Source organism: Leuciscus leuciscus (genome assembly GCF_965113295.1).
Source record: "Leuciscus leuciscus genome assembly, chromosome: 11".
Taxonomy (NCBI): domain Eukaryota; kingdom Metazoa; phylum Chordata; class Actinopteri; order Cypriniformes; family Leuciscidae; genus Leuciscus; species Leuciscus leuciscus.
In genome coordinates, this window is record NC_138735.1 from 33,208,012 (window position 1) to 33,231,812 (window position 23,801).

Here is a 23,801-nt window from a genome sequence, read left to right on the forward strand (position 1 = left end):
TCGGGTGACGTCTGTTTATTTGTTAGTCTAGCCACGGTGTTAAATAGAAACCTTGGATTGTTTTGGTTGTTTTCTATTAGTTTGCGGAGGTGCTCAGCCCTGGCAGCTTTTAGGGCCTTTTTATAACGTGACATACTGTCTTTCCACGCGATTCTAAAGACCTCTAAATTAGTTTGTTTCCATTTACGCTCTAAAATACGGGTTTCTCTCTTTAAAACATGCGTAGTATTGTTATACCATGGTGCTTTATTTTTCTCTCTGACCTTTTTTAATTTAATAGGTGCAACCACATCCAATGTTCTAGAGAGAATGGTGCTCATAGTGCTAGTTAGTTCTTCTAGTTCATCTGTTTGTTTGGGTTCAGGCAGCAGCTGAGACAGATTAGATAAGCAATTTGAGAAATTATCTATGGTGGATGGGAGGATTGTTCTGCCTGGTTGATAACGCGACGCCGCATGACATATTACAGCAGTACGTAATATGCAAGTTACCATGTAGTGATCAGTGACTTCATCACTTTGTGGAATGATATCTATATCGGTTGGATCGGTTCCGTGTGATATAATTAAATCGAGTGTATGATTAAGACGATGAGTTGGTCCGGTGACGTTTTGCTTGACCCCAAATGAATTTAATAAATCTGTAAACGCAGCTCCTAACGCATCATTTGGATTATCTACGTGTATGTTAAAATCTCCAACAATTAATGCTTTATCGACATTGACTAATAGGTCTGAGAGAAAATCTGCAAACTCTTTTAGGAAATCAGCGTAAGGCCCTGGCGGTCTATATACGGTAGCCAAGGCTAGAGATAATAGGGATGTTTTTCTAACATCTAAGAGCGTAACATTTAGTACAAGTACTTCAAATGAAATAAACTTATAACCCGTTTTCTGAGTAACATTTAGAATATCTTTATAAATGGTTGCAACACCTCCGCCACGGCCAATCAGACGGGGCTCATGCTTATAACAGTATCCAGGAGGAGTAGACTCATTAATACCGAAATAATCATTTGGTTTAAGCCAGGTTTCAGAATGAATGGAGACTTATGCTCCTTGGCCGACTGAAGGGTGTCATGGAAATGCTTGATATATTTTGTATTGATTTTTGCCAATAGTTTAGGAAAATTGCTGGTAAAATGTATTTTGTATCAAAAGTACACCAACCTCTGTCTATGAAAAGTAAGAGTAGTTAGAATATCACAAATAAATAGATGGACAAGATTATGACGCACATAATTCTTAATAAATCGTTGTCTATTTCACCCTGTCGCCAAATCATAGAAGCATGCAGTTAAGACAATTGTATTCATCTTAATAATACATAAAACAATATACAGAAAGATTTGTTCACAGATCTAAGAGCTTCTCTTCTTGCATCGCTAGACTAGATTTCTAAAATGAGGGACGGGCATCAAAACTGTGATGTTGTGTGTAATATTCAGTTCCTGTAAGAAACTGTTCCACTGGGTGGACTATACTGGAACTGAATATTACACAACAGTTTGCAGAAGAACCCAAGTGCAGTTTATTAACATAAGCATGGACTAAACACAAAAACAAAGACTGGGCTTGACACTGCTTGGCGTGGCATAAAACACAAGGACATGACCTCACCAATAGTGGTACATGGACAATACTTGAACAAAGGAACATGGCAAACACGAGGACTTAAATACACACAAGGACTAATCATTAGACAAGGGACACCTGTGCACAATCAAGACAATTAACCAATCAGAACAAGACACATGAACAGGGGAAGCACATGGCAGGATCACATGACAAACAGGAACACATGACCAGAAACATGAATCCAAAAATCCGTGACAATTACAATCATACACACAAATCCATAATAAACACCAACAGCACAATTAAAAACTACAGGCACACACAAGATAATGTGAGTTGTGTGGTTGGTCTGTGACCAATCAGTTTTTGTTGCTCACTGCCTGCAGATGCTCCCTCACTTACTCACTAGATGAAGTGAAATGGTCATAATACCGCCATATGCAACACAGTCTCACCCCAAAACGTCACATACTGACGCGTCTTGACCATACGTCAACATACGACGAAAAGGGTACCCCTATAACGTCCATGTGTGACGATTCGGGTTATGGGTAGGTTTAGGTATACGTTAGGGTACCGCTAGGAGGCGCTGCTGGTGCGCTTATGTCTGCGTCTCATATTGATGTTATAGGGGTACCCTTTTCGTCGTATGTTGACGTATGGTCAAGACGTGTCAGTATATGACGTTTTGGGGTGAGACCGGGCTGCCATATGTTAGTTAAAACATTAAAAAACGGAAGTGCCTGCCCTTGATGGCGATGATAACTGGCTATGAGGAGGTAAGTGTGGATTGTAGCTCGGATGCGTTCAGATTTGCAAACGGACCTTCGGTTTTTCAATCTGTGGGTCGTAACTGTCATGCACACCCTGGACTCTGCCTCGCTCTCACAGTTCTCATACCTGCAGCTCATATTATCTCGTCTGAAGAGTTAAAAGATAAAGAAAAGTGCAAATACACATAAGTGCCTTATTGTTTATGTTAATGGGATTATATATAATTATATTAAAGTTTTAATTAGGTTTTGAATTATAAAAAATCAGGTGGATGAAAAGGGTAAGTATAATTGTGCTCAAGGTCAGTTCAAGCTCAAATACCGCTTTGGGCAAAACACTGTTGTGGCGCCCCCACTTCACACTCACAATTAAACACGATCTTTGAGATTATTTTCATTCTGCAACGTTAAAAGAAATCAGCACGCAACCAGCAGCAAAATATAAACTCTGTGTTATATTATATAATAAGAATATTTCCTGGAAGATTTGGGAGAATTCCCGGTGGGCTGCTGATAAATTGGGCCGGCGGTAGCCTACCAATTCGACATAAAGACGTGCAAAGCACAAGTCTCTAAGTTCATTTTCAACGAGAGACACACGGAAAACGGCAAATCGGTGGCAGTTCTAGTGGCGAAGCGACTCTGTGCAAGCGGTGCTCGTACACCCGAAATCTCGCACAACTCTTCGTAGAGGTTATAAATATATGGCGTATATAAATATTAAGCACACAAATACGTGAGCTACGTGACTTCTCCCCCGCCTTCTCTCACACACACACACACGGGGTGAACTAACTCCAAGGTTGACACCAAAGCAAGCAAACTTTATCAGGGATTTATCATGGAAGAAAGCACACAAAGAGCACTCCCTTTATAATCACTAAAAAGCTGTTATATTACTTCATTGCAATCTCACAAAGTTCTGTTATAATAAATGAAGCTGTCTGCACAATGAATCTCTTATTTACATAATGTCTTCACTATGTTTGTTATTATGAGAGGATTTGCGAGCGTGCAAAACTCAGAATCCACTCACCGCTATGTCTATGGCTCAAAACGACTGAGTTTTTATTCAGTGCTAACTTAAACACCTCTGATTGGCCATTGCGTTCAAGAAATCAACAGATATGTTTGTGATTGGCTACATTGCTCAACGCTGATAAAACACGTTGTAAAAACGTTACTTATATATACTTTGCATATACGCACTGGATTGTTTTCCAAATCTGTTTCGCCAATATGCTATTATTACGGAAAAAACTGATCCTAGACCAGCAGTTATGGGCAGCTTTTCCCCATTAAAGCAATCAGAAGTAGCAGCAGGCAGTGGTTTGAGTGAGAAAATTCCACAATATATTTTAGTCCGGGGATACACACACACACACACACACACACACACACACATAGGCCTACATAAACCTACCTTCAGAAGATTTTTAAAAAATCATTAGTCATCTCCAGTAGTAAAAGTCGTCATCTTTTGTATTCATGTCCGGATAGTTTTATTCGTTTTGACGACATTAGTAGTATATATGCTGGGGCTTGTGTCAAAATGATTAATGACTTTGACCTTTGACCTTTGTGACAGGTTGAACTTCCTGTGACCTTTTATGATTGATGGGTTGAACTTCCCGAAAGGGATTATGGGATTAACCTATTGACCTCTCCCACGCATCGATCATGTTGTATGACAGGTGCTTAATCCGTTTTAAACCTAGTTAGTCCTAAATCATAATTTTGAAGGATAGTTTTGACGGAAGGAAATAAAACAGATGTTGTTTTGCCGGATAGTTTTGACGGCTTCAAACAGCCGGTGTCATGTTATACGGATGTGTGTGTGTGTGTGTGTGTGTGTGTGTGTGTGTGTGACAAGCTTTGTGTCATATGTGTGTGTGTGTGTGTGTGTGTGTGTGTGTGTGTGTGTGTGTGTGTGTGTGTGTGTGTGTGTGTGTGTGTGTGTGTGTGTGTGTGTGTGAAGAAGGGTCATATGGTGTCATGTTGTACGGATGTATGTGTGTGTTATATAGGACATGTGTCACAGACACTCCCTCCCACTCTTGCATTCCAGAGCATCGGGCACTGACATCTGAACATGTGCTGTTCGGTCACTGTGAAACTGTGAAGCGTATGCCACACAAAAACATTCTATCCTTTATATCATTTATATAATATAAATTATATAATATAAATTATATAATCTAAAAACAATTAACATAAAGTTGAAAACATACCATTCTTTATATTCTATCCTTATAATTTATATAATATACTAAAGCAATTTAACTAAGGTTGAAAAACATTCTGTTCTTTTAAAAGAATATAAAATAAAAAAGCTTACTAAAACCAGTAGTTTTAGTTTTAGATGAATAAAATCATCTTACATAAAACATTCTGCTCTTTAAAAGTGTATAAATTGTATAATATAAAATAAAATAATTAAACCAAAGTTGAAAACATGCCTTTAAAAGTATAATATAAATATCTTATTGATCCAATTGTTTTAGTTTTAGATGAATAAAAGAATGAATATCAAATAAAAATATACTGAAACCAATTATTTTAGCTGAATAAATAAAATCGTCTTACCTTATTATTTTAGATAGATCCTACAGCTTATGAAACGGGCTCGGAGCACCATCTGTTGGACTCTCTCTGAATCAGCGATCACAATGAGACATGGTCAGTGTTTTGTTAGGGGTTAAAATGATTTCAAAGTTTAATACATTATTAAAAGTAGTAATAATGTTTTAAAATTATTAAAACTGGTAAAAACAAAACACTGTTTTTCCTGAATGTCTCACCAGAGCTCTCAGATTGGTCCGCGTGTGCCTCTGTGTCTATGCGCGCGCGTGCCTGCATGCGCGACCCCCTCCCCCTCCCCCTCTGACCCCCCCCCCCCCCCCCCCCCTCCTGAATGTCTCAACCAAAGCACACAAGCGTCTGTCTCTGTCTGACATCCCTCAGTACAGTGAGACTGAGATTAAACAACGTTACACAAATAATAACATGCAAAAAATCTACTGAAACCATTTAATTTAGTTTTAGATAAAAAAAAATATATAATATTAAGTTCTTTATAAGTATATACAATAATCATATTGCTAAAGTTTAAAAGAAAAAACATTCTATTATTTAAAGTGTATAAATGAAATGGTTATAAAATATTTTTACTAAGGTTGAAAAACATTTTGTTCTTTTGTAAGACTATATCTACTGAAGCCAATGGTTTCAGATAAAATTCACCCTACATTTTTTAAGATAGCTGAAGACTCTTTCTCATCACCTTCTGACCTCGGTCCAAGAAGCAGGCAGCGGTTTTATCAGGGCTTCTTTGTCCGTGAAAACAGGTGTTAGTAAAATCATAATCTCTTTAAAATATACTGCTAATGAAGCCATCGTATCTCATGCCGCAGCCGTCGAAACAGTCAAAAACAGGGTACTCCTAGCATGACAAATGGCTTTTGGGTGTGTGTAAACCGGTACCAGCTTTGAATAACGAGACAAGGTCGCGACCTCGCTCTGATTCCATGAATTTGGACCGTTCCATTCGTGGGACTTTGGCTCCATCTAGTGGTCATTTTAACACTTTTCATATAGTCACCTGTATAAATGCAATTTGATGGGGTGTGTGTGGCATCATTTGCTCCAAAAAACTTTTCAGGACTATCCCCTATCTCTACACATCGCTGCTCATCTCTCAGAGACAATGAGTGAGTATTTTCTCATTTTATGCTAAGCTGTTTTATTTATAACCTTGTTTATACAAAATGGAAAAGACATTATAATTCATTAGTGTTTAAACACAGATTATAGTTTCATCTACCGTAACGGCTGATTCATATACATTATGCTATGGGTTTGATTGGTTATGGAATTTGACGATGTAGATTATTACATTGTGAGACAATCATAGACCGAAATATCTTCAAAAGAATCGCGAAGTGAAATAAAATCAAACAGAGATTACAGATAAAAGTATCACATTCCTGCTCCGATGGCGGCTTCAGTCAGCCGCAAACAGCCACATAATCTATATCACCTTTTAGCTTAGAATGTTATCTTTCAAATGAGACCATTTGGTAAGAAAAACCTTTTCGAATGAACTGAGAGAAGACGCGCTCTATGCCATCTGTACAGGCGCGAGCCTTACTTTGTGTTACAGCTAAGGGAAGTTTATATAGTATATAAATCTAACCGGAACGATCTCGCGTCACTTCACAAAGACGCGAGTTCAAGAGACGGACGCGTTATGGATGCGCTCAGTGTTGCCAACTTAGCGACTTTGTCGCTATTTTTAGCGACTTTTCAGACCCCTTTGGCGACATTTTTTCAAAAAAGCGACAAATCTAGCTACTTTTTGGACAAACCTCAGTAACCTTCAAATGAGGCCAGTACTGTCCTGCGAGCGCGAGCTCTTGCGTTCTCCGTGCCGTCACACCTGTCTCTGCGTCTACCCTGTTCAGTGAATGGCTGAGAGGAGCAGCGGGCAGCGGCTCATTCTTCTGTTGAGCGCACGGCAGCTGACTGACGCGAATCAGCAGTGTTTTTCACTGACTTATCACTTATCTGCTTCTCTTTTGTTTTATATTTAATTTAAACCATTTTAATTTTCTTTTCTTCTCTTGTGCTTAATACTTGTTATACTCACTATCACAGAGCTTTAGTTCATCCGATTCGCTAACTCTAAGATAATTTTCCACATAGGCCTATAAAAAAATGTAGTCACTATATTATAGCTACTCGTCAGACAAAAAAGGAAGAAGAAAAAAAAGATAGGAAATGAGACCAGCTTTACTTGAAATTCGGCTATATTATATTATATTATATTATATTAAATACAGATTGTGAGCATTAATTTAGAGAGAAAATACATTAGGCAGGCATAATGCAAGTACGAAGCGATTACGTCATGAATATGCTAATTGACGTATGACGTCATCTAGCGACATTTAGCGACTTTTAGGGAAGGCGTTAGCTACTTTCCTGTGAAAATAGGTGTGTTCGACATCGGCTGCGGCTGGATGCACCCGTGCTGCGTTCCAGTCCAAAATTGTCATGCCCTTCACTCGCAAACTTCCCTCCGTCTCGTTCACTCGGATGTACGTCATTGCGAGTGCTCACTACTGGCGGAAACTGCAATGGGCTGAACTGGAACGTCCTAAGCCCTTGATCACTTGGAATCAGCTGTGGAGTTGATTTATTATTTACTTTTTTTTTCCTTTAAGAATTTGTTTAATGCAGCATCCAAATGTTTATGTGTGTTTGGGTTGTTTTAAACAAAAAAATATATATAATTAATATATCATATAGTTGTATGTTGTGGTGGTGATTAGATGAGATATGTGGTGACGTCACAATCGTACTGCATTGTGGGACATATAGGTGCCTGAAGTGTACATTTGAAGCAGACTCGCTCCCTCGGTCAAAATCGAGGGAACGAGGGTCTGTCCATATAAACTTCCCTCGTCCACTTCACGAAGTGGAACGCACTTCAAAATGGCGGCAGGGATTCCCCCAAAGGGGAAGTGCTTAGGGAAGTTCGCAAGTGCATGTCTAAAAGTGGACTGGAACGCAGCACCGATCGGCGAGAGTAGCCGCGTGCAGGCAGGGAGGAGCTGCAAACGGAGACGTGAAGTCGGACACTTTCTGGTTCCCGTAGTGACCGCTCACGTGGTGTTTGCATACTTTACCACAGCTGAAGTGAAATAAATGCAATATTTGCCAAATAATGTTTCAGAGACATTTTCATTCAATACTTTATATACTGCTTCTTCACACAGCGTCTGTTTGAACAAGAATAAAGTTCAACCTTCAACATAAGCTACTATCAATGAAGTGGAGTCTACGTTTTTTAATCAGTTTTATTTTGATAAACATGACACAATATAACATCGCAACTACATGAAAAGAGTGTTTACTGTTATAAAAAACTGATTTGTGCGATTTAGAGGAACTAAAGGTGTTTGAATAAACACGAAACACACGTGATCGTTGTCATGCAATGGATCTGGCCAATCGTGGAACAGCTGTGTCGTCATCAGCCCTCGTGAAGCCCAGTGCAGCCGCTCTTGAGAAGCTGCGCTGGCTGAGTTCTCCGGCTACTCTCGAATCGGTCTCGCGGTACTTTGATGGCATATGTCACAGTCACGTGGCGTCGGCGCTGGATCAAGTCGGACAAAATTTCTAACCGGCATGCACTGCTTCAAGTCAGCCGCCGATCGGTCTGCGCAGAGCTGCATGAAGTCGAACAAGCCTAATAGTTGGCAACAGTGGATGCGCTCCCTTGATCACTTCCGGGTCAGCCTGCGAGCTCTCTTTTGAGTAAAATATCCTTTAGTTTGCGTGTGTTATTATAGTTTATGAACTGTTTTGATTTCTATAATTGCATCTAGAAAGATACAAGCATAAATGGCATTGATAAAAGCGATCTTTGGAAGTGCAACTGGTTTCTAAATGGACGATTTGGAGAAGTTTTGAATGCGCACTCTCCAGACTCTCCAGAGCTTTTGGGTACGTATATAACCTTATGTTTTTTCAGCATTTACAATGTTTATATACATTTTTTTGATAAAGTTATTGTTAGTTTGAAATGTGAAAGCACAGCAACCAATCTAATAAACTATTATTTGAAAATAAATGTCAAACGTTTTGGATTATGGAATGATTGCGCAGTAGTTTACAACTTTGCATAAGTGGAATAAAATGGTCATTTCAGTAAATCTACATTTTGATATTGTGAAATGGATATTATTACAGTGCAGAAACTATGTATAAATAGCGTTTTCTTTGTTTCATGTTCTGTTGAAGATTGGCACTGTTGGCACAGCTGGCACAGCTGGCATCAGATCTCCTGGAGGCTGGCTGGTGATGTTGAGGTGATGCACAACACAGGTGACAAAACTGATGCCCATATAATGAATGATATAAATCTGGAGGATGGGGATCCTGTTCTAGATTGTAATAGACCACAGATTTTAGGCAAATAATTTGTAAAATTATAAGTCTTGTATCTTCTGAAAGAATAAAATGATAAAAATCATAAAGCGCCTATTTTTTTTCTTTTTTTTTTCTTATATCACAGACACCATATACTATAATATTTATCACATCCAGCAGTGTTTTATATAATTTCAAAGTGTTTTCTGTAAAATGACACTGGAATATTGCATATATTCCACTGTATATGGGTATGAGCAGAGTTTAGATTTGGGTAGGTGGAAATTACATAAAAAAAAGGTAATATTCCTTCCTTCAGATTAATATGCACATCTTTTTCATTTTGTAGTATAGAGAAAAAAATATATTTTCCAGAGTTTGCTGGCATCTAGAGGAAACAGCCATAATTGTCTGCATGTTGCTGGACCCCACAGGGCCTGAGTTACACACTTTCAAAAATTAATTTAAAATAAAAAAATCAAAAAGCGCCTATTTTTTTGGGTTTTATTACAGCTCAGACAACATATACTTAAATGTTTTTCACTTTTAGCACTGTTTTATGAATCTGCAAAGGGTTTCCTGTAAAATGACACCAAAATTGTCTATTTTGGAAAAAATATGTGGAAATGGGAGGCTTTTCAATTTGGGTAGGAAAATCCAGGCGGAAATTCCCAAAAATGGTCTAGGAGTGTAAGAGGTTAAAGCCAAAGCCATCAATTGAATTCTTACACCCTGTTGATACTTCACCGTGGGATACTTCACAGAGAGAGAAGTTTCCAACTGCAAACACTTGCATTAATTGCTTGCGTCTCCCGTTGCACAAGAACTATGACCTTTTTAAGTCTAATATGGACTTTGCCATTTGCAACACACAAGGGTTTGGTCAGGAGTAGCCTGAGAAAAATTCAACATTCTGCAACGTAATAAAATGTTTAAAGAGTTAAGAAAAAGTTAGTGAAAACTTTAAATATTAAATACCAGTATTAATAAGTTTTATGCTGAAAAAGTTTTACACCGTTCTTAATAATGGTTTCAAAAAGGGTTTAATGTAGTTTTGCATCAAATTTTGTTTTGCATCAATTTTAATGGACATAACTGTGAACAAAATAAAGAAATGCAAACTGTTTTGAATTTTTTTTTTAATACAATGACTTTTTGTTAATGTTTTTTAATGACTGTTTGTTTAGCTGAATGGAAGTTTAAAAACCTGACAAAAGATAATGCCTCAGCAGACAATTAGCAGATATTCTAAAGCTTTGGTTCTACAATAAAAAATAAATCAAACACACTACAGAAACAAATGAGCAAGCTAGTTTTCCAAATATTTTTTCACTCGGTCAGTGACAGTCGTTGAGAAATTCCATTGCAGCACCTTTGATATTTTAGTTTTAAGTCTGCAATGCTTTCTATCGCTCTCAAAACCTCTTCCTGTTGCTCCTGGCTAAGGTCAACACTGGGTTGCTGGACATTAACAGCAGGGAACTGGTCATCCAATTCAACTGGGAAACTGTGAATACCATGTTGTGCCAGAAGTGCTTCTATATTTTGCTCTCTGAATGGATCATCACCAAACACATGGTTGATAGAGGTGCTATCGACTCCCATGTTTGTCAGCATGCCATCTGTCCAGATCTGAGAGGGTGTTCGGTTGTTTTCTGTTCTTAGACGGTGATGATTCCACGCTTCATGAAATCTGCTCAGTCTGCTTTGTATTTCCGGTAAGTACACAAGCTGAAGAGAAAGCCTGTGAATGTCATTTTCAGGATCTAGGGTACCACTGTCCTCAAGGCTGTAGAATTCCTTGTAGAAACTCTGCAAAACATGCAGGAAAACATCCCTCCAAAGACGCTCAATCCTCTGATTGTGCACTGATTCCCCTGTGATGTGGTTTCTGTGCTCCACTCCATGAACAAGATTCATGAACAATGCCACTTGGGTGTTTTCTCCACCATGATCTGACCGCACTCTAGATGGAAGTCCATACACACACGTGGCTTTTAAGAACTGTGTAAGCACTGTGGCAGATCTGTTGTCTGTATTACAGTTCAAGTACGTTATAAGACAAGAATATCCATCTATTGCTCCATGAACGACCAATCCCCATCTAAAAAGAACAGTTTTAGAGCACTTCTATTATTGATTGCCATCAGGATGTGAAGAGAGTTTCAACAGGGTATAAAAAAGTGTTTATACATTTCTTTTGCCTTCCCTAGCTTTAAGGGTGTAAAGTCCGGACAAACACACATAAATTTAGCTCAAAATACTCAAAAATCTGATGCAAATAGGTGCATCAGTATTTTTAGTGTGCAGACACTGGTTGCTTTAGATTTCCCAAGCATGTTTTACTCAAAGTTTTAGGTTGTTAATAGAAAGACATACAAAAGAGAGTTGGGGCAATGATAGACTGTTTTGGCTCACCGTTACTGTGATCAGTGTTTGTTTTAGTTGGGCTACTGAGCCTTGCCCTTTTAACTAAAATAAACCAGATTAAATTAAAACCAACTGTGCTAATCTGAATGACAGAGGTCGCCTATAAAACACGGAATGAACAAAGAAAAGCTTAAAATCTTAAAATTGCATGGAACTGAGAAGTAAATTAATGGAAGACAATGGCAGCAGAAAAAGACTGCAATTAAAAAAAAAAAACTGCACACATCAGCTGCAATAAAAGAAAATAACACAAAACTGATTAATCATTGGTTCTTTCAGCAGCTGTCGGGATCTGGACAGTTTAAACGTTGCAGAAGTCCTGGTCAGGCCAGTGTGCACATCGATGGACAGGAGTTGTCCCATATTCGACTTCAATTAAGTTATTCAACTGTGCTCGTAGTGATAGCTATAGGCCTATTTATAAAGAGCTTTCAAGTCATATCCCACCACACAGGTGTAAGAGTTGGGTAACTCACAACTATGGATTTTCCATGCACTCTTGAGTTTTGTTTATTAATCAATGAGACTTTAAAATTTAGATGTTTGAAAACCGAGTATCTGACCCCAAACCAGCCCAAATTTTTTGACCAAACCAATTTTTACCCACACAATCAAATTCAAAACCACCTCGCCAATCTGGCAACACTGATGTGCCGTTTTCTGCAGTTTTGTTATTGCTGCCATCTTCTGGACACCAGTTGGCAGTGCAGGATGAATAAAGGTGAAATGATGCCATAAAGAATCGCATGCACAGGGTAAGATTTGTGAAAGTGTACACAAGATTGTGTAACCCTCCCCAGCCGGGTACACTCGTATAATACTATTAAAGGAGCCCTGGTATCCCTGCAGTAGTAAAGGGTAATGTCTAGTCCTTCCCCTGAAGAATGAACAGTTAGCTACAAGTATACTACAATATTAATATGTTCTATAGCGCGGTGCTTCCAATTAATAAACATATTCTCAGGGGTTTGAGAATAAAAAAAAACACAGGTTGAGCATAAGAAAGTTATAATAAACCCTGAGGTTTATTGAAATAATCCCTAAACAAAACAAACAAACAAAAATAAACAAAAATAAATGAATGACAGGAATATGAAACTACTGAATAATTGGCTTACAGTGATGGAAGCTTAACTGGTTCACAGAAACCAAAAATACAGTTACCACATTTAAATAGTGCAACCCCTGATCCAAACTCAGTACTTCAGAGACTTAAAATAGTCTGGCCCAAAAAAAAAAAAAAAACAGTTGACCTCAAATACAAATGAATTACTCTTCTTAACAACAATTAATACTTATTAGAACATATAGGACTGATTTACTCGTTTAAACCCAAAATAACTCAAATTTCCTTCTTAAAATGACTCAATTATAATCAAATTTATTGCAGCTAATTATTGGAAATATTTATAGACCGCCTAACTCTCCCAAATTGGAATCAATTAAAAATATTATTTCTGTTTCTAATAAAGAAATTATACTTCTGGGTGATTTTAACATTAATTGGCTTCATTCATCAACACTTACTGAAAGAAATTTGATTAATAGCTTAAACTTGACTCAACTTATAACTGAGCCCACAAGACTTACTCTTAACTCTAAATCTCTTTTGGACTGGGCCTTAGTTTCTCACCCTGAACGAATAATTAAATCTGGGGTTCTACCAGACTGCTTTCGTGATCACCACATGATTTATTGTATTTGGAAAATTGTGAAACCACGTCTCCCTCCTAAATTTATTAAGATAAGGCAAACCAAATCCTTCAATAATGACCAATTTATTAATGATTTGCAACAAATTAACTGGTACAGGCTCAATCTAATTCCATTTATTGATGATGCATGGTATTTTCTATATACTGAGCTTCTGAATGTTATAAACAAGCATGCTCCTTGGATCACTGTTAAAGTTAAAGGTAGTCATTTACCGTGGGTAAATGGAGACCTTATTAGTCTTTTTAAACAGAGGGATAGGGCTTGGTACAAATTTCGAAGTACAAAATATACTGCTGACTGGGAAGAATACAAACGTTTAAGGAACATTTGCACTATGCAAACGAGAAACTCCAAATTAAATTATTTCAGAAATTGTCTAACGAATGATTTTAAAAACCCACGACGATTTTGGAAACAGGTTAATAATGTACTTGGGAAATCAGGGCGGGCTACAACTAATCTGAACCTGAATAATGAAAGTATAGATGATCCAGCTACCATTGCTAATGCCTTTAGTTTGCACTTTTCCCTAGTACCACAAGCACAGACTTCTACTTTTCAACCTGATCTGAGTCCTTGTTTCCAGCCAGGCAGTTTTTTTTTTCATTTACAGAGATCAGCCCAGCTGATGTGCAAAGGGCCATAAGTGAACTGTCCTCTATAGGTGGTGGTGGTCCAGATGGCATCGAGAATAAATGTATTAAAATTGGTTCGCATATACTAGCAGTGCCATTGGCCTCACTTTTCAACTTGTCGTTCTCATCTTGTAAATTTCCTTTAGCCTGGAAATGTGCCAAAGTTATCCCACTTCACAAAGGTGGAGATCCTGAAAATATTAATAATTACAGACCCATTTCAATCATTAATAGTGTTGTAAAAGTTTTTCCAATTATCGAATTATTTAGCCAACAATAACCTATTATCTCAATGCCAATCTGGATTCAGAAAACATTTTTCTACTACTACAGCACTTCTTAAATTTACCAATGATGTGTTTTCGAGTTTTGATAATCGTATGTGTACAGGTGCATTATTTTTAGATCTTACTAAAGCTTTTGACTTAGTTGATCATTATTTACTTTTAGACAAATTGTATTCTGTTGGTCTGTCTACCTCTTCTTTGCTTTGGTTCAACTCTTATTTACATAATCGTCGCCAGTGTGTGTCCTTTGGGGGCAGCATCTCCTGCTAATTGCAGTGACATTGACAGAGGAATTCCTCAAGGTTCCTCTCTCAGGCCTTTACTTTTCTCGATATTTATCAATGATCTTCCGCGTAGCTGCACTGAATGCAATATCCAACTTTATGCTGATGACACGGTCATTTATTGTTCCAAACCTAATATTTATGACATCAGCAATACATTACAAAATGGTTTTGATTCAGTCCAGCGGTGGCTATTGTCCAACAAGCTTTTACTAAACAAATCCAAATCATATTTAATGCTTTTTCAAAAAAAGCCCAATCCTTCATCTGAAAATTTATTAAAAATTAAATTTCTTGATCAAACTCTCATAAAACCTACTAGGCAGGTCAAGTATCTTGGCCTTTGGCTGGACTCTGATCTTTCTTTTAGCACTCATGTACATAATATAACTAATAAGCTCAACTGCTCACTTAGAATCTTATACCAATCAATTAACTGTTTAAATTTTTCCGTCAGAAAAAGAATTGTTTCTCAACTTTTATTACCAATCTTGGATTATGCCGACACTGTATACCAAAATACTACAGCCTCCTGCCTTCAGTTTCTTAACACTGTCTACAATAGCCTGTGTAGATTTATCCTCTGCTGCCCCTACAGAACACACCATTGTGAAATGTACCATCAACTGTCCTGGCTGACCCTATCAGATAGAAGGCGTTTTCATTGGTTACAATTTATTTTTAAATGTATTTTTATGGATTATCCTTCCTATTTAAAACAATATCTAATTCCATTTAGCTCATTTTATAACTTGCGACACAATAACCAAATTTATTTTCTCATTCCTCAAATCAATAAAGAAATAGGAAGAAATGCATTTCAACATAAAGCACCGTATGATTGGAATAACCTTCCAATTTCAATTCGCTCTTTGACTTCCTTTTCAATGTTTAAAAATGCCCTAGCTCAACATTTTCAGAAGTCATGCCACTGTTTTTAAATTTTTTTTTTTTTTTTTTTTTTTTTGTTGATATTTTTTTGCTGGTTTGAGGGCATAGGTCAGGGCAGATGCTGTAGCATTATCGGTGGGCACTACCGCTTTACAGTGGTTACCACTGATAGAGTTGATATCCTTAAAATGGATGAAATGGAATGTTGTCTAGATGTGTGTTTGGTACATATATATTACATGTGTCTACTCTGTTGAGTGATGAGTGAGCAACCTTTAGAGAGTATTGTATGAGTGAATGTCTTGTTTGTATGAGTTATGTATTATATATTTCTGCACTTACCATTATTATATTGTGTTTTCTGTTGCATCTGTGAATATGTGTTTTTTATTTTATTTTTATTTGACTGCCGCTGTAAGGTCAATGTCAATTGTTGTACCTGGTCTCGAGGACCCCCTCGAAAACGAGATGGCTCATCTCAAGGGGTTATTCCTCTTCAATAAATAAATGTCAAATTACTCTTAAATTGACTTGTTCGTAATCAAAATACTCTTAACTTGACTCCTTTGAAATCAGAATACTCATGAATTGATTCGTTAAACGAGTCTTTGATAATCCGTTCACTCACTTCAATTCCCCTTCACATGTGTCGAAACAGAGTTTAAACACTCAATACCTCAATAATAAAAATGAGAACCCACAAACTTAGTCTCTAAGCCAGTACATGTGCAATTTTCATGAACCGTTGGTGCACTTTTCCTCCAAACCGATCTGAGATTCAACCAAGCTCAGTCCAAGAGTAAGTTACTCACTCTGCATGTGCATGAACATGAACATGAAGGCTATAATGCGCGATGTTGGCGGTCCAAGGTCCTGAATACCATCAAACCGGAAAAAAATAATAATCAGAAGGTAGCAATCTCAAATCAACGATACCCGATGATTCAGTCCTCCACTAGGCCGTGGGTGAACCTCCGCCAGTAACGTTAGCTCCAAACGAGTCCTCCACTCTCCCCCCCGAGATTTCGGATCCAGTCCTCTCCTCACCTCTTAAAAATTTTTGTAACCAATCGTACACAAAACTGTTCATCAAATCAGTTCAGACAGCAGAGCAGAATTAATCTCTGTCCAACGTAATGCTCATAGCCTGGTAATACCAGACTCTGCTACTTCACTTTGCTTCGTAGACAGAGTCTGGCATGGCATAATAGAGAAGTGTTTTCTCTCTCGCGGGGGGGGGGCTTGTCTGAAGTTTAAAATCATTGGTTACCCGTAAGCCAATCACATAACGTTTGGTTATGGCGTGTGTTATGCGCATGCTCAGCCGCATCTAACTTCCACTGTAAACGCATATATGATGCGAAAACAAAACCATCGAGCGAAATACCGGAGTGAACATGGCTGTGAACGACTTTTGCAGATTATGTGAAGTAAATCTACGCATCCACGGTACAATCAGCGTCTACGTCACGGCTCTCAGCCCGCCCTCTGTTCATTGATCGGCCCGGCTGTTTTTTAAGGCCGGTGGAAAACTGAAAGAAAGGCTGCTATCTCAGACTGAGTACAGGAGCGAAATGAAATTAGCGGAAGTAAGAAGTCTGACGTAGTCAGGCTATAATGCTCATCCCACCAAAAAAAAAAATCATCATTCCCCTTATCTCCTTCACCAAACTCCCCCTCACTCAAAAACATTTCTTTTCCCCACACACCCCCGCAGCACAAACTCTCATTGGTTAAGAACAGACATACAATTTCAACATTTTTCACAGAACTTAAAGGTAGGCTACACTCTTGTTACAAAGCTTACATTGGCAAAACCTTTAAACACACTTGTTTTTTTTTTTTTTTTATAGCCCTGAATTTTCAAAAAGGCTACAATTGCATGATCTTTGATGAACCCCAAAAGGTGCAGAGACTTTATTATATTCTCAGAATATATTCCGGCACCCCTTTTTGTCTCATTTTAAAAAAAAAGTTTTTCATGGTTAACTATTTCAAAAGCTTCTATCCAATATTTTCTATCCAAAATATATATATATATATATTAGTGGTGGGCCGTAATCTATTCTCAAAGTTGGGTTGGTTCTATACTACGCAAATGATGACTTTCACCTTGATATTTTAGCGCGGATGTATACCTAGCCGAATTCGATTCGGTGTTCGGTACGCATTTTCAAACCGAAAAACTGTTGGACCGTTTTTCCTGCCGATCAAAATTTCGTTATTTCAAATGTAGGCGCGTTGCGCGTGGCAAGCGCGCTCATAATGTAAGAGATGCTGGCGCGACCACAACATTGTCCAACATCAAATGGCAAACGTAATGCAAGCAGAACGAAACTGCTCGTTATTGTATGGTTGACGAACCGTTTATCAGTTTTGACCAAAGCAGCGCGAGCCGATCGTGATCATGCGACACTGTTACTACACAGCGCTGATAAGAGATTCAGTAAAGAAAGCATTTTAATTCGCCACAGAAGTAATAACATCGCTGCGAGATCTAGTGAGAAACATTCACATTTCTCTGTTATTAATAGATCAAACAGTGCGTGGAAACCAGGAAGAAACATTGTGGCATGAATGAACTATCCAGTGTCCACAGATCAGCAACATTCACCATGGATTTACTGTAGTAACACTCACTGCAACCACTGAAGTTTGGCAGGAATAGTGGCTATACTACTTTCATTATAGTAATATAGTACTTTCAATTTCATTATAATCATTTCATAACATTACATTGGTTTTATTTTGACATTATGAATAAAATGTCTGCCCTCAAATGTTAATCCAAGGAGCTGTTTTGTTTTATATGCTCATAAGAAGAGTCTATTATAGCTCCATCTTTGCTCAAAGTAAAAAAAATAAAATAAAAAGAAAATCATACTTTATTATGTTAGTTTTAATAATAAATAAATCTCTGGCATTTCTTCACAAGTTCTTTTAAATGTCACTTTGTATTTAAGAAACACGTGCCCTTTAGTCATTATTTGGGTAGCACACATATTCTGAATGCCTTCGGCAGAATTCAAATGAGCCATTTTAATCTAGATTAATTTCAAGATTACAGTGAGATTAATCTAGATTAAAAATTATATATATATATATATATATATATATATATATATATATATATATATGTGTGTGTGTGTGTGTAAGGAATAATTGACGACAGGCCGTTGAATTATTAGAAAAATAATGCACACCCGAGGTGGTAATGCGATCTCGACGCGAAGCGGAGTTACACCTCGGGTGTGCATTATTTTTCTAATAATTTAACGGCCTGAAGTCAATTATTCCGCTTATACTACAGTTACCACACCTCGAAACATTGTTCAGATTATGTATTTCAAGACGTTTGTAAAGTTTTTGTCATTAAAATGCTCTTGTATGTAGGACTAATTTCTTGCCTCCTTTCTAATCTAATCCAATGCCTCCGTTGCTAATTCCAAAACGTCATTTTAGAGTTATAGTTAGTAACGGAGGTTTGAGCCACTGATAGCAGACTAATGCTGGGGACACACGACAAGCTGACACATTCTCTGACTGTTTCCATCGACTGCAGCAGATTTTAAACACCGACTTTGAACACAGACTGAACGCGCTGAACACGCGTTTGGACATGATCAGTCATACGTATCAAATTACATTAATAACCGGCCTTAAAGTGTGTCCCCAGTTATTAATGCAGTTATTAGCAGGGGTGTGTCTAGAGGGGGGTTACGGGGTGGCACCGGCCCCCCCCGGAACTGTAATGCGGTCAAGACCTGCCTGGAACTACTTTAGCTGTGCGTTTCCCTGAAAATAATGCACACCTTAGAACGTTCGTCAACCAATCAGATTCAAGCACGGCCCTGTAGTATAAATATATATATATATACACACACACATATTTTCATTATTACAACTGGTAAGTAGGCAGTGCCATTCCTTAGTTACATATTAAGTGGATTTTGTTGCATGTTATTACATTTTGTATTAAAGTACTTCAGAAATTACTCTGTAACACAAACACCATAAAGTGTTACACATCTCTATATCCAATGACTGAGAATTATTTTAAAGGCTATACCAGCAAGTTTACTCCCAAAACATGTTCAGAATGACACTCTGCCACCAGTGAATGAATGTTGGGATATAGTAATCCATCATTGCTCCGGTAAACTGTGTTAAAATCATCTGCGTAAGGGAGCTTATTCATTATCAGATTGAAACAAGATAATATTTGTAAGCTGTATAATGTGACAATTTTTGTGCATCCAGTGGCATCAAAAGTAGTTTGAGATGACGAGATATTTGCTGCAGAAACTAAGATCTATGACTTCAGACATAAAAAAATGAGTCAATAATAATGTTATCAAACTTTATTAGTAGAAGCATTCGTCCATTTTTATCCATTCAACAAGAGTCTTTTAGCAAGAACTCATAGAGATGATACATATAGAGAGGAGTATATAAAGAGTGATTTAGGCATTAAGTAGAAAGGATTACAGAACTCTGCAGTTTACAAGTACAGAGTTTATAAAGGCTAAACATCATCATACCAGGTTACCAGCATCATGAGGCAGAAAACTCAAAGAGGACGATGAGTGTGTCAGCGCTCTGTAGATCATGCAGAAATGGCAGGTGTAGCAGTGGCAGGTATAGCAGTGGCAGGTATAGCAGGGGATGTATAATTTCTTGTTGGGTCTATTTTCTGCAGTTTTTCCTTTACACTTGTGTACTCTATTTGCCACTGCTCCTTGGAGAGAGAGGAAGGACTGACCTCCAGAAACCTGTAGGCATCTTTGTTCTGGAGCTGAAAGATGACAGATGCACTTCTACAGCTTGCAGCAAAACTGCTCCAAGCCTGTGAAATTAAAACATTTATAAGTCAAGTCACGTTTATTCATATAGCGTTTTTTACAATACAGATTGCATCAAAGCAGCTTTTCATTGAGAACATGAAAATAAAACAACCAGTTTGTGTTTAGGAGAAAATTGCATCATCGTCCACCTTAAGTAAGGCAGATCAATAATATGGTTAAATATTAAATGTCCCCAACTAAGCAAGCCAAAAGCCAAGGCAAAGTCACGTTAGACTTTTAGATGAAAAAATTAGACCGCCATTTAAGAGGGAACACCCAAGCCTTTCCTCAGGTACAAATAAAGATGATAAGAATAAGAACAAGAATAAGAATATTTGTAATGGAAAGGTTTTATGGAAAGATTACAAATGTAATGGAAATTAATTATGGAAATGTTCTTGTAATCGTGTAAACATTCATTTTACCTCTGTGGCTTTTTGGATTGAATCAATAAATTCATCTTTAAATGTGTCAAATTCGTCAAGGAAATCTTCTCCAGCAAAGGTCTTCTGTTCCAGGGAGACCAGCAAATCACGAACTTTCAGCCAGAAGTTTAGGAGCTCACCCAGAATGTCACGAATTATTGTCAAGCTTTTCTGAACTTCAGGTAGATAGATGGGGTCGGGTATGGAGTCTGCAGAGGGGAAATAAAGGTTTCAACAAGCCACATGTTCGCTCCTTGTCTTAACCCCTTAAGTGTCACCCTTAACCCTTAAGGGGTTAAGTGACACCCATATATTTTTAGAACAATAATATCTTAGTAAAAACCTAAAGTAATATTGACAAACTATATATCATTTGAAATCTTACAGTCTCTAGTTTTCATATTTATGTATTTCATTTTTTAAAAAATGTATTACAGAGGAGCAGTAATTTATCAATTTGCTACAAGAATAATTCATATTCAATAGGCGTGTTTAGGCCTTTATTTTGAAATTGAAAAATAAACATGAAAAATCATGAAATATTTGTAGAAACCTCAGTTTGTTTTCAGGCCAAGAGTGCAAAAGATAACTCCAATTCATTTTTATGAGAAAAAAAAGGTCTGAAAATGTTTTGAATATAAAGAAAAATATTATGGATCCTCCATTTGTAATGCGGCAGCGGGCTATAATGTGCTCTTTTTATGGGTTTATTAGAGGTTCGAACGGAGAGATATATGAATTATCAGACCCCTATTAAATCAATATTCCATCTAGCTAGTATTAATAGATGTTAAAAAACACGGTCACCTTTCGTTAATAATTATAATTACGTTTATACTATGGTATCGAACAAGATAGTGAACTGCATATGAAGCTACTTTCTCCAGCTAGATATAGAACAAATGTGAATTTACATTATACTATACATGAGAGCTAGTCCGTCTGCGTTTTACACATGACATCATCGTTATATATAGATATAGTTAGCTGAATGGGTGCTTGCCTGTTTATTAGAATACAAGCGAGATCGGCATCTCTCTGTAGTTCTAGCTTGTCACGAAGTTCTCTCCATCTTGGAAACACAACTCCAATGTTAACCCGTGTCATGTTACTTCTCCTGTCCCAAAACCTTCTCAGGTCATTTCTTAGAAAATCCATAACTACTGATTGAGGTATACAGACTAATATAAAAAATATAGATATCTAATAAAAATATCTCTGCTCATCTGTGTATGCTGTGCAGTATGGGATGGTCAGAGGCAATAAATATAGCCGCCCGCGCTGTCATAGCCAGATCTCTTCTTCCGCCGGAAGTTAGAGAAACTAGAGGATATAGACGGGCGACAAAACGGAAATAAAGAAACAGTACGTGTCTTCGAATTAAACTATACATTTCTCCGGGTTTGAAAGTTGGTGGAAACTGTCGGGATAATGTAAGTACACAACAACAACAACAAAAAAACATAGATATAGTGATTTTTGTTATTTTTAAAGCAGAAAAATTACATATTGTGCCTTTAAAGGAGTCATGGTGTTAATTTGTTTCTTTTAATGGCAGCAGTGAATAGCCTATATTAACTGAACAATTATTTGAACTGTACATTAAACTAAACATTGGGACATTTATTTTTATTAGAGATGCACCGATTATATTTTTCTTGGCCGATTCCGATTTTTCATTGAGTTTGACCTGCCGATATCGATTTTAACCGATTCCGATTTCATTTTTTCTAATCACTTTACAGCACACACAAATATTTATTTTCTATCTTTTCTTTAATAGAACATTTTGCATAGAACATAAAACATTTTTTAACAGATAATCAGTATAAAATGGAACTATATAAATTACTCCTGGTGTGGGAAATTAAGTTAACTAAAATTAAATTAAAAGAAAGCTTATACAGTATATTCTGACTAGTTTACAATTAAAAATATATATATTAAACACCATATAGGCTAGTACTTTTACCCAAACTGAATACTAAAACCAAGTTTAAATGGGTACATTTTCTATAAATATTATTTTCTGACATAGCCTACTCCAGTTCTTGTTAAAACACACTAGACATGCAAATTCTGTGCATTTTGGGCACTTTTTGTGTGAAATAATTATTTTGTCCATCAAAAGTGTGCTTTCACTTTAATTGAGCGTGAGCAGCAGCAAAAATAGACTCAGGGCCGAAACACTTCACTGCTGCTCACGCGACGCTCCTCAATCTCCTCAGAGGAGATGTCATGCGCACCAGCATCAGTTGTGTGCTCGTTTATTATTGGCATTGAATTGCCGCCATACAACCATATGTCTATATTCCAAAGCATTCTTTAATTACAACCATTTAAGTTTGGATAGTGATTTTCATGCCTATGCGAAAAAAGCGGTAAGTGTAAGTGTACTTTAAACATGAAAGAAAACAGACTCACTCCGGTCAAAACTGGCTTTGGCAGCCAGCATCTGCTGATTAATGATCTTGAGTTGGATCTGCCACTGCTTCTGTTTCAGATCAGACTTCTCATCACTGAGGATTTTCAGTTCAGCTTCAAGAGCCTTCAATTTTGCAACTTGTTCAGGACTCTTTGCAGCATCATAAATGCTTTTAATAATCTGCCCGATGAATGGAACGATTGCAGCGACGACGCCGAGGCCTTTACTTTCTTGAGTTATGGATCTGACCAATTCTTGAATCTCTTGGCTTTTGCTGATTATCTTTTTCTCAGTTTCAGCAAGCTCTTTTGTTTTATCATCGAGTAATTTTTTCATACTATCCAGGGCATCTTTAATCCCCTTCAACTCTTGGTCTTGTTTTGCAATATTTTTATCTGTTTCTTCTTTTTCCTGGTAAACATCACTGGCGGCCGTTGCTAAATCTATGTTGTGTGCATCATACCTATACAATGTTGAAGAAATGTTGCTGTGAAATTAGCATTTTATAACAATGGGCTGTGTAACTAGCTTAAAAGTTTAGCTTAAAACATGTTCATACATTTGCCTGATTGTAGCAG

The 23,801-nt window shown here is 37.3% G+C and overlaps 1 protein-coding gene across 2 annotated transcripts in view; it reads right to left on the reverse strand.

Annotated features, from left to right (window-relative positions):
* Positions 1 to 23,801, reverse strand: part of LOC309509811 (uncharacterized protein) — a 91,671-nt gene that overhangs the window by 62,224 nt on the left and 5,646 nt on the right. Inside the window, exons 4-6 of one of the 2 annotated variants that reach the window (XM_082184761.1) lie at positions 23,223 to 23,686; positions 20,799 to 21,007; positions 19,876 to 20,375 (exon numbers count right to left, since the gene is read on the reverse strand). In XM_082184761.1, coding sequence (XP_082040887.1) covers positions 20,136 to 20,375; positions 20,799 to 21,007; positions 23,223 to 23,686 — 913 coding nt within the window. In that variant the 3' untranslated portion in view covers positions 19,876 to 20,135. Of the gene's footprint in view, positions 1 to 19,875; positions 20,376 to 20,798; positions 21,008 to 23,222; positions 23,687 to 23,801 lie in introns of those variants that run through there. The other variant, XM_082184762.1, reaches the window with a different exon arrangement.